Genomic DNA, 17579 nt, shown 5'->3' on the forward strand with positions numbered 1-17579 from the left:
CTGCTCGGCCTCTCGCTTCACCGCTGCAGAGGCAGCGGGCGGCCTCAGAGGGCACACAGGCAGCCAGCCCCATGGCATCCTCGAGCTGGAGGGGTAGGCAGCCTTCCCCCCTGCCCATGCCGCACACAGAAACGGGGGCAGACGCAGGTGTTCGAATTCTGTCAGCGCAGCCGCGCGTTTACACGCAGCTACGTGAAACCACCATGTCAAACCACGCTGCCCCTTAAGCCACGCTCTGGTACCCGGAGCCCCACGGCAGGCACAGGGAGCCCCAGCGGCAAGGCCTAGGGTAAGCACCGGGTCCACCCCACGGAGGGTCGAGGCCCCGCGGCCGTGCCCCTCAAGGGACGGTCCCGGCCCCTCAGGGCTTAGCGGGCGGCGCTGCCGCTCCCTCCCGCCGCACAGGTAAGCGGCGCCTGGCGGGGGCACCGGCCAATGGCGCGGCCCGGCCGCCGCCGCCAGCCAATGGGAGCGCGCTTGGCGGCGGCCCCATGGAAATGTGCCTGGTGGGGAGCCAATGGGGCGCGGCCGGGCCGCGGGCGGCGCTTTATCAGCTGCCAGGGCCGGCGGCGGCGGCCGCCCGTCCCCCGCTCCCTCCCTCCTTCTCCGCGCCCCACCGTCCCCGCCGCGCAGCATGGCCGGGCTGGGCGGCGGCCCCGGCGCCTTCGGGCGCTGCACGCACGCCGTGGTGCGGGCGCTGCCCGAGTCGCTGTGCCGGCAGGCGCTGCGCAGCACGGCGGGGCCCGAGGTAGACTTCGCCCGGGCGGAGCGGGAGCACCAGCTGTACGTGGGCGTGCTGCGGGGCAAGCTGGGGCTGCAGGTGCTGGAGCTGCCGGCCGACGAGAGCCTCCCCGACTGCGTCTTCGTGGAGGATGCGGCCGTGGTCTGCGAGGAGACGGCGCTCCTCACCCGCCCGGGCGCGCCCAGCCGCAGGAAGGAGGTACGGTGCGGTACGGTAACGGAGCGGGGCGGCGGGGGCCGGGCCGGGGCCGGGGGCGGCGGTGCCCATGCCGTGCAGGTGGGCTCGGGGCGGCCGCGCCGTCGGGCGTGTCCCCGGGCCCGCCCCGGCGGGAGCGGTGTGGGGGGCGGCGGCAGCAGGCATCGCTCACGGAGCAGCAGCCGCCCTCCTCGGTGGGACCGGCGCGCTGGGCCCTGGGCAGCGGCTCCTGCCGCCTCGGCAGCGCCCGGTGCCGCGGAGAGCCCGGTTTATCGGAGAGCAGTGCCCTCCTGCTCCGGAAAACGAGTGGACGGTGTAAGCTGTGACTCATCCTTTCTGGGGCGTGGGGGCTCCCGGTGAACTTGCCCCTCTCAGGCCGGCGGGACGGATGGGCAGTGGGTTGTGCGGGTCTGTGTCCCTGCTGCAGCCCTGCCTGGTCCGAACCCCACTTTCAGGACACTTTCAACCTGAGCTCAGTGCCAGGCGGTGCGTTGCTGATACCTACGGTAACTGTACCTGCGGGCCTGAGCGGGTGTTTGCTTTATGCTCGGTGTTAGCCTGGGTGCCCTTGAACCTGGTGTCACCTTCCCTGTGTGGCCACTGCAGACTTTGTGGGCTGGAGGTGTGTGGATGTACAGGGGACACTGGTTGTCTCACTGGAGTGTGGTGTGAAGGATGCGCAGCTGCAGAAGCCTTACTTTAGATATTCTTAGGACTTCTTAAATACGCTCAGCCCATTCATAAACTAGTTCATGTAGCAGTGCATGCATAGAAGTGCTGCCCAGTTATCTCCTCAATGAGTTGTGAGTAGCAAATTAAATGAACCTTACCCTATTTGAAGCTGCAGAATTACTACACAGGCAACCTGCCTTCCTGTAAGGGTGTCTTAACATAACCTTCTTCTAGTTCCCATCTTCTCTGTGGTACCATCGCTTGTCTTGTGGTACACAAGCACCTACTGCTGTGTCTGTGGGACAGGGCTGGGCCACTAGCTATAGTATGCCAGTAGCTACTCTTGGGCACTGAATGCAATGGATGAGTGTCTCCACTTGGTATGTCTGCTGTAGTGCCCTTCTTTTAGCAATAACAAAGTTTACTTCAATTTTGTCCAAGTGTAACAGTCTGAGATACTGCACATGTACATTTCCTTGTGCATACCCATGTGTATTTACTCTTGGAAGCACATCTGAATGCTCTTAAAGGTGACAGCATCAGAGTGAAGTGTGTTTGCCACATGGAGCTCTCAGAAGCAGCTGTTTCTCAGCCAAAGTCTAAGTGAGTTTTCCCTGGTCCTTCCCATGACTCACTGCTATGGAGCTATGTGACTCCCATTGTCATTTGCACAGTATCTCAGTTATTGCACTTCGTGCAAATTCAGTAACTGAGATGTTTCTCCTGAAGGGGAAATTGTGCAAATTCACAAGTGTGTGGGAGGGGAATCGGCTCTGGCTCAATATATTTTTTTCCATTTTGAGGTCTCAAGTTGTGCCAACACACAGTGAATTACAGGAGACAAGATATAGCAGCAGAGCCGAATGTAAAAGGGGCTGTAACTATTTTCTATACCATTTGAGGTGCCACAAGGAAATTAAAAAACATGAAATAAGGAAGTAAAGGATGTAGGGTGTTTTTTACTCTCTACAAAGAAGCAGGTTAATTTCTCCACCTCCTCCCTTCAGTGTGCTTAGTTTCACTGAATTTCACTGAATTTTTTAGAGTTGGAAGGGACCTTAAAGATCATCTAGTCCAACTCCCCTGCCGAAGCAGGATAGTTGTTCTGGTTCAGCAAAGGTGGTGGACAAAGGCACATAACCCAACATCGCAGGAGTAATGGCAGGGAGTTAGTGATGTGTGAAGTGGAGAGAAGAAGTTTGCTGGACCCTTGAGCAAAACAGTGTTGGGTGTGAGTACCTGACAGCATTAGGCCTCTCCTGGGGATAAAACCAGCAAATTAAGCACCAAATTAGTTGTATCCTGCCTGTTACAGTGCCAGTCAGGTAAAGCAAAGCTTTTTTCTTTTAACAAAAAAGCACAGGATGTCACATTTACTTTTGTAATCCTAAATATGTTAAATTGTTTTAAACAATAATTAGATGTTATTTCCCAGCACTCACAAAAATTAAAAAGAATTGTGCTGTGGGGTACGCATATGGTAACAATTTATCATTGAATTACACAGTTTATTGTCAGTTTGAGAATAATACAAAATCTCTTCTGTTTATATTCTGGAGTGGTTTTTTGCTTGGCCTATGCCTGCTGGCCCTGATACCAGGTTTCTTATTGATCAGCACTCCCTATTGTGCATGAAGTAGTCATTCAGAAGTGATTGAAAGTAAAGCCTGAACATAGTAAATTTTTACTAGGAACAGCAGAAGAGCTTTACTACTTTCCATGGGTGACTTGTCCAGGCAGAGTCATGAATCAAGAGGAGAGAAAAAGCTTTGAAGCATAATTTGAACCTTATTAGTTTTCTTGAATGATTGAGTGATCCCTCCTCTGAGTTTTCTGTGAAGTAAAAAAAAAAGAAAATAATTGAACAAACATCCTCTTAAAGCTATAACAATGCATGACACTGCAGTGTAGTGCTTGTCTGAACACATAACTCTTAATTATTAACAACAATTCTTCCTCCTGGGAACATCATGTGGAGAGAGGGAGAAGATGATGCTCGTTCCTGTGGGATGATGCCTGGCTGCTCCTGGTCCTTCTCCCCTCCCTGCGACAGTGACTGTGAGTCAGTTGTTTAGCTTTGTTTAGAGTCTGCTTTGAGTAGTTAGTGACCAGGATGTCATTGAAAACATCAACATGGCAAGGCTTTAGAAAGCAGACGTGTGGTCATGACTACTTTGCCCAGAGCTCTACTTGCTGTGGTGGATGGTTTGGCACATGCCTTGGACATCTCGGCAAACATCGATGATAACCTCACTTTTATAAAGAGCCCCTCAAGAAGCAGCAGTGTTTCTTACAGCTTCCTGAGAGGGTGTTTCCTATTGCAGCCAGAGCTTCTCTGCTCTTGCTGCCTCCAGCCTTGGTTCTGGAGGTACCAGCTGCAGGTGCCCAGGCAGTTCAGGCACTAAGGTCTGTGGCCACCCTGAGCTGAGGGAGCCCAGTGGCTGCTCCTGACCCTCCTTTTTGTGCTGGTGGGTGGCTTTTCTGAGGCTTATGTTCAGTCTCTGAATTCCCCATTGAGAGAATTCCTGGTGGCTGGTGGCAAGTGAAGTTGCTGCAGGGTCTGTCCTAGCGTCTGCCCTGTTAGATGTCTTTATCAGTGACCTGGAGGAGATGGGGGCATCTGTATTGAGCTATGAACAGCCCCAACTGGGATGGGGGGAGCAAGAGTGAGAGGTAATACACATGAGGTCTGGGCTGCTGTTCAGAGGCACCTTCCTAGGCTGAAGAAAGGGGTTGACTCCCTGGGGGCCTTATGGAGTTGAACAGGGACAAATGCAAAGTCCTGCCTCAGGGAAGGAAGGATCCCTAGGTGGGACTGAGTGGGTGGGGGACAGGTCTGCAGAAAAACCCCAGGGGGGGTGTTCTGGTGGGCATCACAGTGGCCATGAGCTGGCAGTGTGTCCCTGCAATGAAGAAGGCCAACAGGATCCTGGGCTGTAATAACAAGAGCAGAACCAGTAGACTGATCGAAGTGATTGCCGTCTCTACTCGGCACTTGCAGACAGCGTCTTATAAAGAACACAAAGCCAGGCTGTTCAGTTGAGTGGCAGGAGACAGCAGACATAGATGGAAGCATGAGGCTTAAATGGGGTATAAGGAGAAGGCTTTTCGGTGAGGACAGCCCAGGAGTGGAACAAGGGCCTGGAGAAGCTGTGCAGTTGTCATTCTTGGAGGAGGTTTTCAAGATGCAGCTGGATAAAGTCCCTTGCAACCTGGTCTGTTCTCATAGCTGGCCTTGCCTGGAGTGGCAGGTTGGCATAGAAACCTGCTGAGGTCCCTTCCAACCTGAATTATTCTGTGAGCATGAAACCTGTTGTATGTTAGGATACATGGAGTCAAGCATTTGTCAGTTGAACTGCCGTGAAATCTTCACTGATGAGATAGTGGGCGGTCATTAAATCTGGATAGCTTCTGATCTGGTCTGATGGTCCACTTCTAGAAAATCAAAAGGGTGAAGTCCTGTGAAACTAGCTTCTTCATGCTGCCTCTGAAAGACTACTCCTACTTCAGCTGGCTTGTTCAACCTGGTATGAAACTGAACCAAGGCTGCAAAGTGCACTGTCACTTGTACAGTTAACTGGATGACAGAGAGGGAAAGAGCCTGGATGCGGTCTCTGTACAGCACCAGCTTCTCAAAGTGCAATCTCTTATTCTTTTTATGTAACGTAAGCACAAACCCATGAATACTTTAGCAGTACAGTTGGCGTACGCTTGGCTTAACCCAGTTAATGTAAAGCCCAACTCCTGAGCATGAACTCCTGACCTGAGCCTCCCTGTAAGGCGGGACTCATCCAGGCTTGTCTTGCTGATCATTTCTTAACTGTTTAAGGGAATTCTGTGCAGAGAGGGCAGGAGCAGCTGAGGAAGGAGGGGATGAGAGATACAGGATTGTAGGGTGCCATTTCTGCAAAGAATTAACAAAGGGAGGGCTTGTGTCCAGGAAACCTGTCGAGAGACATGTGATAGGTCAGGCTCTGGATCCTGATCAGACCAGTGAAAGCTGAAGGGCACAGAGGGCTGCCAAGATGCATCCCGAAGATGACAGCCTGGTGGAATATGCAGCTGGAGCAGTGCTGTTTCAGGTGTGTTGTGCCTCCTGATAAACTGTCTGCCAGATGTGTGAACTGAGCAGCACTGTCTCCATCTCCACCGTTTCATGCTACTGAAAGCCCATAATGCAATATTTAAGAACTGATGCAGCATGTTCTTTCACTGACTAGACTCCTTATTAAGAAGGCTTGTCATCAATTACTGTAACACTGTATGCAGCAGGCAAATTCCTGCAGTAGTTTGTAATAGCATTGATTGAGCTTTCAGGCTTTATAGATGCTATTGCTTACCCCTCCAGCACCATTGGATTCTTACTGGTTGTCTGTCTGGAACAAAACAAAATAAAACAATCTAGGGTTATGTCTGTTCTTGCTCCAAGTTATTGTAGGGAGAAAAAAGAGTTGAATTAAATTTAGTCATGTTCAGTCGGTACTGGGAAACAACCCAGTATTTTTTTTTTTTTAGTGAAGTAGAATTATTCATGCATTTAATGATTTGTTTGCAAGTGTCAAACTTATTTCAAGGCATTATGTTTCTGTGTTATCAACTTCCAAACTTATTTTAAAATTTGTAGTTTCTGGGGAGTTTTGGGTCTGGCAAAAGGGGGAGACTTTTGAAGTAAGCCAGAGGTAGATAGCCAATGCGGATAAGCTGCTGTTTTGTTTAGCTGTGTGCAGTCACCAGTGTGCTTGATGTTCAAGTTGAGTAACTCCAATGGAAATGTTGTGATCGCTGAACAGATTGCCAGTTCCAGCACCTTTTGTTCCAGCGGTATGTTCTCAGTTGTTTATTCCTCTAGTATAAACTCTTCACGTCACCTTCTGAATACAACAGGGTTAGTTACCGAGAAGAGCCCTCATCAGCACATTGCTCTTACTGCCTAAGTTGTCTTAATGTGCTTGGGATAGCACAAATTTCCACCATTTCTGTGCTTATGCAGACAGATAGAAACCCAAAAGCTCAGCAAAATGCACCCACAGTGACCTGGCCTCTTCTCAGCTGCTGCATAGGGAAGAAGGGAGAATAGCTGGTGCTGGGAAAGCTTCAGGAGCTGCTGCAGAAGAGATCACTGTGGTTCATTTCTTAGTCGTTGAGAGTAAACTTCCACTCAAGAATATTATTATAAGCCCCCACCCCCACTGCCTCCAAGACCCACTGGGGACAACTTGTGGGGCTGCATTCCTGTGCTGCAGAATAGACAGTCCTTCAACAATGAAGAGGGGATGAGCAGCAGAGAAGTATGTTTGTCAAATTGCATCCTCTCAAAGAGCATTGGAGAAGCCTCCTAATTGCCTCTTGAGCATCTCAGGGTACCTCTTGCCTGAATCTGCTTGCTGGGTGGCAAGGCTTTGTCCACAGCAGTGCTTCTGTAGAGCTTCCAGCTGTGCTGGGCCAGGTAATGTGCTCCTCAGTGCTGAGAACCCTCATCTACTCAGCTGCCACCCCCCTCCCACCCTGTACAGCTTCTGTGGGGCTGTGCAGCCCTGTATGATCTAGAGCTTGAACCCTGCGCTGGAATCCCAGCTGCTGCTTGCAGGAAGGATTCTCAGGCCCATTGGTGGAAGCTTCTGAGAAAACAGAAGGCAAAAAGAGTTTAAGTTATGTACGTATTGCATAAACTCAGGTAATACTAAATGGCTGCTGCTAAATGTTAGACACTTTCTCCAGTCCCTCTGTGGTCCTAGCCAGTTCTCTAGGATAATGATATCTATTGCAAAGTAATAAGGGCTAGGCTCAGGAGAAACCGATTCAGGGCTCTGCTAGCTTCTGTGCTTAATTAGGTTATGGGGTTTATATTTTATTTTATAGCACGTGCTGGTACAAAAGAACCAATATTCACTGACTAATTGCTTAAAACAGCCTCTCTGCACAACTGGCAAAGATCTGTCTCATTTCCATGGAGCATTATCACTTGCTGATCACTAAAGAAGCAAGAGATTAAGCATTTTATTACCACTTTAACTCATAGATCTTTAAACTGTCACAAAAACTTCTGGAGGTCATTTGTACATTTGTACGAATGTACATTTGTACTGACCCCTTTGCATGTCCTTATTGTGCTTTTCTCTTGATGTTGCTAACTGGTGTTCTGCCTAAAAGGTTAGGATAGAAAGCACAGAGGTTACCGCTGTGCCATTGCTTAGTGCTTGAAATAGCAGGTGAGTAAACATGGGCAAAAGCTTTACTTGAATGTTGACAAAAATTAGGAATATCACTAGGTACCTTTCTGCCCTCTTGTGAGATTTTTTTTTTTTCTTGAATATCTTTCCCATTCTACACTGAGCCTTACACATGCTCCCTTAGCCTGTCCTTTTCACCATCTTCTCAGTCTTGTCTTCTGCAGAGCATACAGTTGGCAGAATCAAATGTAATGATCTTTGACGAAGTGTGTGTCACTTGAAGGCTTTCCATAGGGGGAAATGGGTGATGCCCATCATGGGGTACAGAAGGCAATGAAGAAACTCTTGTCAGAATCTGCATCATTGTTTTCTTAATATATTTTATTATCTTTCATTTTCAGTGTTTTGGTATTAGCATAAAAATTAACTGAAAAGCACTCAGTAGAAGAGAAAAGCTTCTTAAGCAGTACATAATTTTGCTCTTAAACAATATTGAGAATTTTAAAAAACAATCCTTTGGACAGTATCAGGCAGTCCTGTATAAGGAGCTTATGGCAGTATCGGTAGACATGAGAAGGGATGTTTTAGCCTCCTAAAGCAGACTATTTCAAAAGCAGTTAATTTGTTTCTGTGGCTTTCTCCCTTCCATTGGCTTTGCAGTTTCAGTGCTGCCTCTTGGTTTGGTTAGGTGGTTCTTTAGTCTTAAAGTTCATTGCTGATGTAGCTCTGACCCTACATTAATAGGGCTGACACTTTAGGTGAATTGGCTGTGCCAAGAACTGCATTTTTTTAATTTTCAATTTTGCTTCTGTGATCACAGATTTAATGAAAATGTTAGGAAGTAGCTTCTAGTCAGATCAATGTAAGTGGACTGTATTCATTATAATTGTTTTAGTTCTATAGATAGAAACCAATCTTTAAGGACAGTCTAGGAGCAACTTGGGTTTCATGCTTTTCTAGCAGAGGCAATATTTAGACCTTGTTATTAAATTGCAATGTCAAGTTTCTCAGGAATATTGAAGTTGCTGACCAGAAGATTAAAAAAGGCAGAACCCAAATTAAATGCCTGATTTTAAAATCTCTTGTGGACACTTATTATTGTGCAAGCCTGATGTCAGCTTTTGTACCTTGTTAATCACTGTTCCTTTAGCTGATAAATAGCCCTTGGTGAGCTTACGGTTCAGTGCAAATGCTAAGTGGTTAAAGGCTCCAAATAACCATAAGCATTTCCTCAAAAAAGGAAAAGAGGCTTTTCTGCTGCTCTGACTTATACGTATGGCTTGGAGCTACCTTGCTTATTCCCCAAGAGATTTCTTCCCGGAGTTTCAAATTGAACCTAAATCTTTCTTTGGTAACTGCCTCTCTTAAAAGCATTGTAAAAACCAGTTTACCACAGTCGCTGCTGGAATTTTGCTGTTGAGATTCAAAGGTGGGTTTGTAACATCCCCAGTATAGGTTGCTGGATTAGGTTTCTTCTAATCCTATGCTCCGTGCAAGACTGCGGCTACCTACATGCTCTGCTAAAGAGAGGATCGGTATGTGGACTGCAGTGCTGTCTTGCTCGTTGTGGGATCTGACAGCATCTCTGGACAGTGGTGGAGCAGAGTGGGTGACGCAGAAGAGCTTGTGTGTGCTCTGCCTCTGCCTGTTGGCTTCCGAGATGCTCCAGTATGGAGAGCAAAGTCCCCAGCTGAGGCTTCCCATGCTGTACCAATGGCTCAAGCAGCAGCTGCTCCCAGCGCTGTGCCAGCACGCACACATGCACAGAAGCCTGTATCTTCATTTTCCCTCCTCTGCCTTCCACATGCTTCCACTTGCAAACTCATCTCCAGTCCCATGTCTCTCTACCTCGTGCCTTCCATGTCTCCAGATTGGCTTCCCACAGCCCCCCTGTACTGGTCCCCTGAGCCAGGGTCCTGCCCTGCCCACCGTGCTCCTGTGCAGAGTGTGGGCTGTGCTGCACTTCCCGTGGGAATAGCATCTCCACTGGCCGGGCACACCTCTGCAGGGCTGTGCTGTGGCTGAGGCTAAGTGCAGCTGTTTGTGGAGGTGCCTGTCTGTCACTTCATTAAACTTCTCAAAACTTGATTAATTTCCCTTTCAACTAAACCCTTCAGTAACAAATGCATTATAGGTTTATATAGCAATCTAGCACTTCTCCTGAGCAGTATGATGCCAAGTCTTTTAGCTGATATAGAGCTTTTGCTGTAAAGCACTCTGTCTTGAGAAAAGATTTCAATGCTCATTTCAAGCTCCACTTTCTAGGAAGAGATGTCTCATGTTTTTATACAATGTTATCTGTCTAGCTACGTATATAACCTAGTGGAACAGATACTCCTTAATCTTTTATTTCCATTATGTTTTAAGTGTTTGTGTTTCTTTGCAGGTGCTTTTGGCAGTTGGCTTTTGTTATGGATTGAAGAACCCACAACAACTTGTTGTTTAGACAATTATTTTGTCATCCAATTAATCCCTCCCCACCTGGGAAGGGTAATCAGGGAAACAAACCAAGGAAACTTGGGGGTTGAAATATAAACAGAATTAATAGTATTATTAGTGTTAACTATTATTCTACAGAGCCAATATTGATCCTGATACCAATATAAAATAGACAAGGATTATACTCAGCAAGTTCTATCAGTAGGAAGCTGCGTGCTCCTAGCAGTGGACAGCAAATGTGGGAAGCTGTGAGCGCTATGGCTTCTGGAGAAAGGGGAGGGCTCAGGGGTCCGACACTGGGGCAAGGAGTTCCAGGGTTGCAGCCATCATAGAAGAGAGGAGAAACTCCTCAGCAAACTTTCTAGTTTATATTGAATGTAACCTTCATGGTAGGAAATAACCCTGTTGGCCAGCTTGGGTCAAGTGCCCAGGTCTCGCTCCTCCTCATCCCTGCACCTAGTGAGCTTGAAAACACTGAGATCTTGAAACCCACATATAGTAGCTGACTATGAAGTAAATATTTTCACAAACTTGGACATGAGTCTTCTAAAAATGCAGTTTTCCCAAGCATTAGAAGAGAAGTTAGTGAAAAGTAAAATTACTGAAATGGAAATTAATTCTGTGTCATTCACACCAGGATAGTTATAAGGACAGTACTTTCCCCATTCTGGTGCGAAGTTCCTTGTGCTCACTTATTGCCCCAATGCTGCTTCTTGTCAAGCTTCCACTAGTTCTAGGGTCCCCGTTACTTTATTAAAAACTTCTAATGCTGCATATAAAACCAGTATGATTCCCTGAATGCTAATTCAAGAACATGAGTCTCAGCTGTGGCAGTGGATGGGCTGTTTTGTTGTAAAACATACTTCTGATATAGAAAGAGCGAACCAGAAGAACCTCTGCTTTGCCACTGTTTCTCCCAAAACCACATTTGATCAACAAGGCCAGTTGTGTCCTTAACAAACTTGCTGCCTCCAATCATCCCTCTGGGTGAGGTGAAGAGGGCATGCAACTCTTCAGCAAGCATGACTGGTCTAAACACTGACTTTTTTTATTAAAATAAACACATGCAGACTTTAATTTCTACCAAATATTACTGATTATTCTTCCCTTGCTGGTTTCTATGGAGTGACTCTGGAAGGTGTACTTGGCCTCTGCTGCAGATGCAGCATGACTGTCCTGAGGATGCTGTGGCAAGTGACCATATAGCAAGCATTAACTTGCGATACTCCATTCAGTATGACCATTCTGTGAGCTTAGCAGTTCAGATTAGACTGTGCAGACAGTGCCTATGCTTCTGTGCTGTTCAGTTTTCAGAGGATTTCTTGTCTTTGTCAAAAATCTCCTGCTAAATAGTGCTGGCCCAAAAATGTAGACCTGATTAAATGTCTGACCTGAAACACAAGTCGCCTATACAAAGCAGAGTCTTCATTGTCCTAACGTTACCCCAGTACATACAGCTGTCTTTGTAGAAGTCATTGCCTATGGCAGGCTTGCAGGGGTTGGTAGCTGCAGAGAATGTGTTCCTACTAAGAAAGAAATTACTGTCAGTAATTACTGATCATTAACTGCTTTTTTTAAAAAATATATTTTTTTTACATATCTCTAATCAATCAAGTTTACGCTCTAAGAGAGCTTCACTCTTGGTATCTGGTCTGGGTAGTTACAGTTCTAGGGTGAAGATAAATGATGCACTCACAGTATCAGATGACAGTATCTTTTTTTTGATGCCTTTTCTGTAGCAGTATGAGGAATTTTTCCTTCAGGAAAAATAAAATGAAATGTTTTATGGCTGAGATGCACCTGGGTCAGGTCTTGCATTAATCCAAGGCTGCGGATCACATGCCAGTCAGCTGACTACTCTGTAACGTGCTGTGTTTCTGTCATTTTTAAGTCAATAGCAAAACCAGACAAGCAAGTGTTTCAAAAATAGCTTGTTCAAGGCTTGCAGAACTCAATTTCACTTCTGTAGAAATTCAGCATTAGGCACTATCTTTAAAAAATAATAGTGATAATTTGGTTTTGGAAGGTTTATGTTTGTTGATAGTAAAGGAACTGGCTACCCACATCTGTCTCTGGATGTCAACTGAAGTTCTCTGGTAAGATGAAATCATCTGTCTCAGTGCAGTCCCAGCTGGCCAGTGAAGCAAACTGAAACAAGACTGCCACAGAATTGGACACTATTGGCAGTGTTGTGATTGATTTTGCATTTCTCTTTTCTTTTTCTGGGGCTTGATGTAAGAGCTGTCAGGGAAGCTGAATCCCATCCCTCGTAGAAAGGGTGGTCTTACGGGATAAGGATCCTGTTTGTGCGCACGTCGCTGCACTTCAGTAGGGTCGATGTCCTTTGAGTCACAGACCAGCAGCCATGGAGGTGGTCATCTCCATGCAGACCCAAGCTAGAAAAACAAGCGTTTTAGAGATGGAGCTAGTTTTTGGCTTGCTCTCCAGAAATAGCAAGAGACGTTTTTAAAAATACTTTAGATGTTTAGCAATAAACTTCGAACTCTCCCTGTCTAAAGAGAGGCACTCACCAGTCCTACAGGACTTAGTTTTGCAAATGCTACAAGTGCTTTGGAGACTTTCACCTACCCAGATAGCTGAGTGTGCCTGTCATCACTGTGCTTAAAACAATAAAACTGATGAATCTCAAGTATCTCATATTCTTCCAACACTGTACAAAGGAGAGGTGGTGTGGCTGTTGCTAGTCACTAGGTGTTCACTGAAGTTTAATGTACTAGTTCATGGCTCGGTATCTGTTAGAAGCCTCTGATGGGAATACTAGTGTGGTAGCAAGAGCTGAAGTGAGCAGTGCTGTTGAGAGGCAAATAGAAACTGATAGAAACAATAGGTACTGATGGAGGATGATATTAATTGCATACCGGTGTTTTTCCAGTAAACGCTGAAGTCTTCTACAAGTTTGCTTGGTTTTGTGTTTTTTGGTTTTTTTTTTTCAAGGTGGCATGGGGTGACTCCTGTAGTCACATGTATTCAGAAACTTCCAAATGTGGTGCTTTCCTGGAGCAGAGGGTGTTAGAGGAAAAGGCAGCACAGGGTCATGATAGATCCTTTTCCACATTCCTCCTGGCTGCAGTAGCTCAAAATGTGTGCAAAGAACAACTGGTTTTAATGCAGGGTCTAGAAGAAATCAGGCAGATACTACTCTGCTGTTGGCTTTAACTGACCTTTGTCCAATAATTTCTTGATCCCTTTGATCTGAACTGGTTTTAAGGGAGGAAACTGTCTGAAAGGTAAAACCCCACCAATGCAGGAAAAGTAGTCAGGGCAGAAGCTGGGGTAGAAGAGACATGCTGTCAAAGCCAGTATGAAGAAACGGGTGGGTGTGACCCAGCAGTCTAAGTAGGGAAGAGCCCTTGTTAGCACTTCATGCATCGTGCTGGATGCCACATCTTCACTGGTGCTTGCAAGTCCAACTGTGAAACTCCAATCCATATGAAATGGAGCTTCAGTAGTGCCATATGGCACTCTCTTATCTTTATGACCCTTAAAGCAAGTGTTTATGTTAATCCTTCTCTTGTTCTGGGATGTGGCCTTATTGTCACACAGTAAAACAACTAGCTTGCCTTGACTGCAGGGATCGGGGTTAAGACAATCCCTTCTAGATGAGCATTTCCAAAACTCTTTTAAATTCTGTATACCTCTGGTATTGCTGAAAAGCCTTTTTTTGACTGGTCTTAAATTGATTATTCATCTGGGCCTGAAATGCTGTGTGAGGTTCTGGTTACCCATTCTGGAAATGCAGTGTAAGCAGGAAAGGTAGGGGTGGACTAGACGACCTTGTATAAAGTGACTCTAACTAGATAAATGCCTTAAGCTCAAAGTTATTTGGGGGAGGGGAGAAATAGGAGAGGTCTACAATAGCTCAAATGAACTGGGAATGATAGTATGAAACTTGATAACATCCAGAGAAATAGGCAGCAAATTCAAGCAGAAAGAAGTACTTTGTCATGCAATGCACATCTTCAGCTGTCAGATTCATTGCCGGGATGTTGTGGGGGCCAAGAGTACAGATGGGCGTCAACTAATGAAAGAGAGATCCATCAATAGCTGTTTAACACTTTGATCCAGATGCAATATCTGGCTTTGGAAATATGTACACTGCCTCTTACAATAAGCTGGGGAAAATATACCAGAGACAGCAGCACTCTATACTTGCCGTCTTTCTGTTATTCTTTCCTTAAGCTGCCAGTACCGACCGCTGTTGGAGTCAGGCTACTTGGATATACAGGTCTCTGTGACCCACTTAAGCTGTTCATGTATTATGAATAAGCTGTAATACTGATAGCTGTTTAGCAGGCTCATTATGAGTTGCTTGCTGTGATCCTGAAGGTCATGAGTTGTCCAAAGGCTGCCCTTTGGGAGGCAGCTGCCCTGCCTTAACCTTGCAGAGATCTTGCTGGAGTTTCCATCCAACTGGGCAAGGGGAACCTGCTTTCAGGGTAAATCAGGGTGTCCAATGGCACAAAACAGGCCATCACCAGCACCAGAAATGGGTGCCCTGAGGTCAGATGTTGAATTTTTTTTTTTTTTCCTTCCCTGCCTCAGTATATCCATCCTAGAACAGATAGTAGAAAATGGAACGATTCTACCATTAAGACAGTCAGAGGCATTTTATGTCAACAGTATAAAAGGATTTTTTTTTTCCCCTTTAGCAAGTCAGATTAACCCTAAGAAACAGTGCACACTTTGTAAAGCAGAGATTTCTTATTGGGAAATGTTGTTTCTAGGTTTTCCACATCAGCTGTGAAAACATACTGCCATCCAAGCTTTGCAAAATGATTCTTAGAAAGGCCTAGCAATGAATACTTGGCATACAGAGGTTTGATATATTGAGAGCCAGGCTTAATATTATGGAAGAGTGTCCTGGAAGAGCCTTTGCAGAAAGGTGCCGGGAAGAGGCGGGGAACAGTCTCCCATGGCCCCTGGAGTCTCTCTTGTTCTGGAACAGTTGATGTAGCTGATAACCTGCCAGTTTGTGCTGTGGAGTTGATGGACAGGCTTTTCCTGAGTAGCCTGATATAAATCAAGTGAGCCTGAAAATATCAGCACCAGTGCTAGAAAATAGTTGTTCATTTTCAGAGTTCGTTTTTGGAAAAGGCACTGTTCTTTTCTGCCTGTGTACCCCTGCTTCACAGCTAATTGAATCACTGAAAATTTGCAAAGCAGAACTGCTGATCTTTTTAAGCCTGCAAATGGCAGAAGCAGGAGCCATTTCTAGGTGGGTTTGATGAATGGCAGGCTGCCAGGAGTGGCATCCATCTTATCTGAGATAATGCCACGAGCAGCCTGAAAGCCATTTCTGACAGAAGAGCATCGAACCAGCCATACGTCAAGCAGGTCTCACTGGAGAGCTTTTACAGGAACAGGACTATGACTCGTGTGGCCAGGGTTGGATGGGAAACAGTCTTCTGTGGCCAAGTTTCCAAAAGTCCTCCCAGCTGTCATTCCTTTGCATGGAAGCCTGGTATGGACCCATGGCACCAGTGATGCTCTGATCAAACAGGGGCTGTGAGAGCCTGGGACCTGTAGGTGTTTTGGCCTGCTGGGCAGGGAAGAAGGGTCCTCGTGCTGCATCTCTCTTTGCTTTGGTGGCAGTTCCTTGGCTGCAATAACACTTCCAATGGGTTTGCCTGACCCAGTAGCTGGAGCTGTGGCTCCCTGGCAGCTGGGATTGCTGTGGCACTGTGTCCTGGCCACGCAGGATGACTGGGGAGTAGCAAAAGTAAATGTCGGGGAAGGTGAAACTAACACAAAGGGTGACTGCTATCTAGGCTCTGACAAGGGCAGCTGGGTTTGCAGTACTGGTGGGAAAATACTCCTGTGACTGTCTCCTCTGCTAGCTGTGAGTATGTCCTGTCCCTCCTGAGGCTTGCTGTTTCATGTCCTGGCTTTGATATTTGCCAAGCATGGCTTTATCTTTCTCTTTTCTCCATCCTTAGGGGAACCTTGGCACAGATGTCAGCAGCCACCAGAAACCGCCAAAAGCTTTTGTGCAGTTGAAATGTGCTCTGTCCACGCTTCATCTTAAGGACTAAAGGCACTGCTTGTAATTCTGCACCAGGCTCCTCTGATTTTAACCTAGTTTCCACTTTGCTTAGTTTCCCTACCCTCTTTACAAGATTGCTGCGCACAACCAGAAGCTTAACGGGAGCTCCTAAATGTCTGCCAGCCCTCCAACGCGCAGCAGTATTCCCAAAACTTTTTAAGAAATGGGTTTGTATTTCTCCAGGATGGAATGTAAACAAAGGGCTGCTAATAAAACAGTGTGTAAGGTCTTACTCAGTTTTATATAAATCCTGAGACCATGTTTAAAAATAGTGCCCTGTTTTGCATTCCTGAAAGCAGATTCACGGCATACCTACATCTGCCATGAAATGCTATGCTGGTTACAAACCGAACTTCTCGGGAGTGGTATGAAAAGCACTGAAAACCCATTTTAATTTTATTAGCCTTACAAAATACACATCAACAGTCACGTTAAATATTTAAACACACGGAATGGACTGCAGCCTTGATACTAGCAGGAGGCATCCAGCATGGGAAATAGCCTAGAGGTGTCCACGAGAGAAGTACAAGTGTTGGCTGCCTGCGCTGAAGCTGGTGGGATCTGGAGCAGGGAGGAGTGTAGGGAGTCTGGATGTAGATCTAGCTGATGGTTTCAGCCCAGGAAGGAGTGAAGGGATAAAGACAGGCAATCGCTGTGCATTCTGTATGTTAACGTTGGGATTCAAGGAGAGGGACTTTCTCTTTTAACTCCAAGACTTGTGCTTGTGACGCAAGTATATAAGTAGCTGTGGCTCAATCCTGTAAGGTGCCAGTGCTTAATGCAGAGCCTGTTATCAGTCTTCTTAGTTTAAAGCACTTAAACTCTTTCCTGCCCTGTGTCTGCTTACTTACCATCTCTCTGAGCTGATCTCATCATCATGTTTTTCAATAGTGGAAAGTCTGATGTAATGTAACATTTGTCAAGATGATATGGCTTTAGCTTTAAAGTGTTTCTTAGCCTTAAATATTTTAGACTTTAGATTTTAGGTTGTAGTGTCGTGCCCATGAAAGTGTGTGGTTAACAGTACAATAGAACTTGCATGCATAGTAATATTAAATACAGCGTGTAGCAATATTCAATAGATCCTGCGATGAGTTTTAAGAACAAGCTAAATCCATGTGGAGCCTGGATCTTTAAAGAACACTTAATACTTGTGCCTTGCTCTCTACATGCTCCTCCAGGGCTGGGAAAGCTGTCTCTTCACTGGTGATGCATAAAGCATCTGACGTGCCTCCCATATGTGTTGACTGCTCTAGTTATGAGGTTTTCTGTAGGTTTGCCCCTTTATACCTGGTAG

At 46.3% G+C, this 17579-nt stretch overlaps 1 protein-coding gene across 1 annotated transcript in view; it reads left to right on the forward strand.

Annotated features, from left to right (window-relative positions):
* Nucleotides 1–634: 634 nt before the first annotated feature.
* Nucleotides 635–17579, forward strand: part of DDAH1 (dimethylarginine dimethylaminohydrolase 1) — a 60589-nt gene continuing 43644 nt past the window's right edge. The window contains exon 1 of the mRNA XM_074152362.1: nt 635–940. Within this exon, the coding sequence (XP_074008463.1) occupies nt 635–940 (306 nt within the window). The remainder of the gene's footprint in view (nt 941–17579) is intronic.

This window comes from Numenius arquata, chromosome 8 (assembly GCF_964106895.1).
Source record: "Numenius arquata chromosome 8, bNumArq3.hap1.1, whole genome shotgun sequence".
NCBI lineage: Eukaryota > Metazoa > Chordata > Aves > Charadriiformes > Scolopacidae > Numenius > Numenius arquata.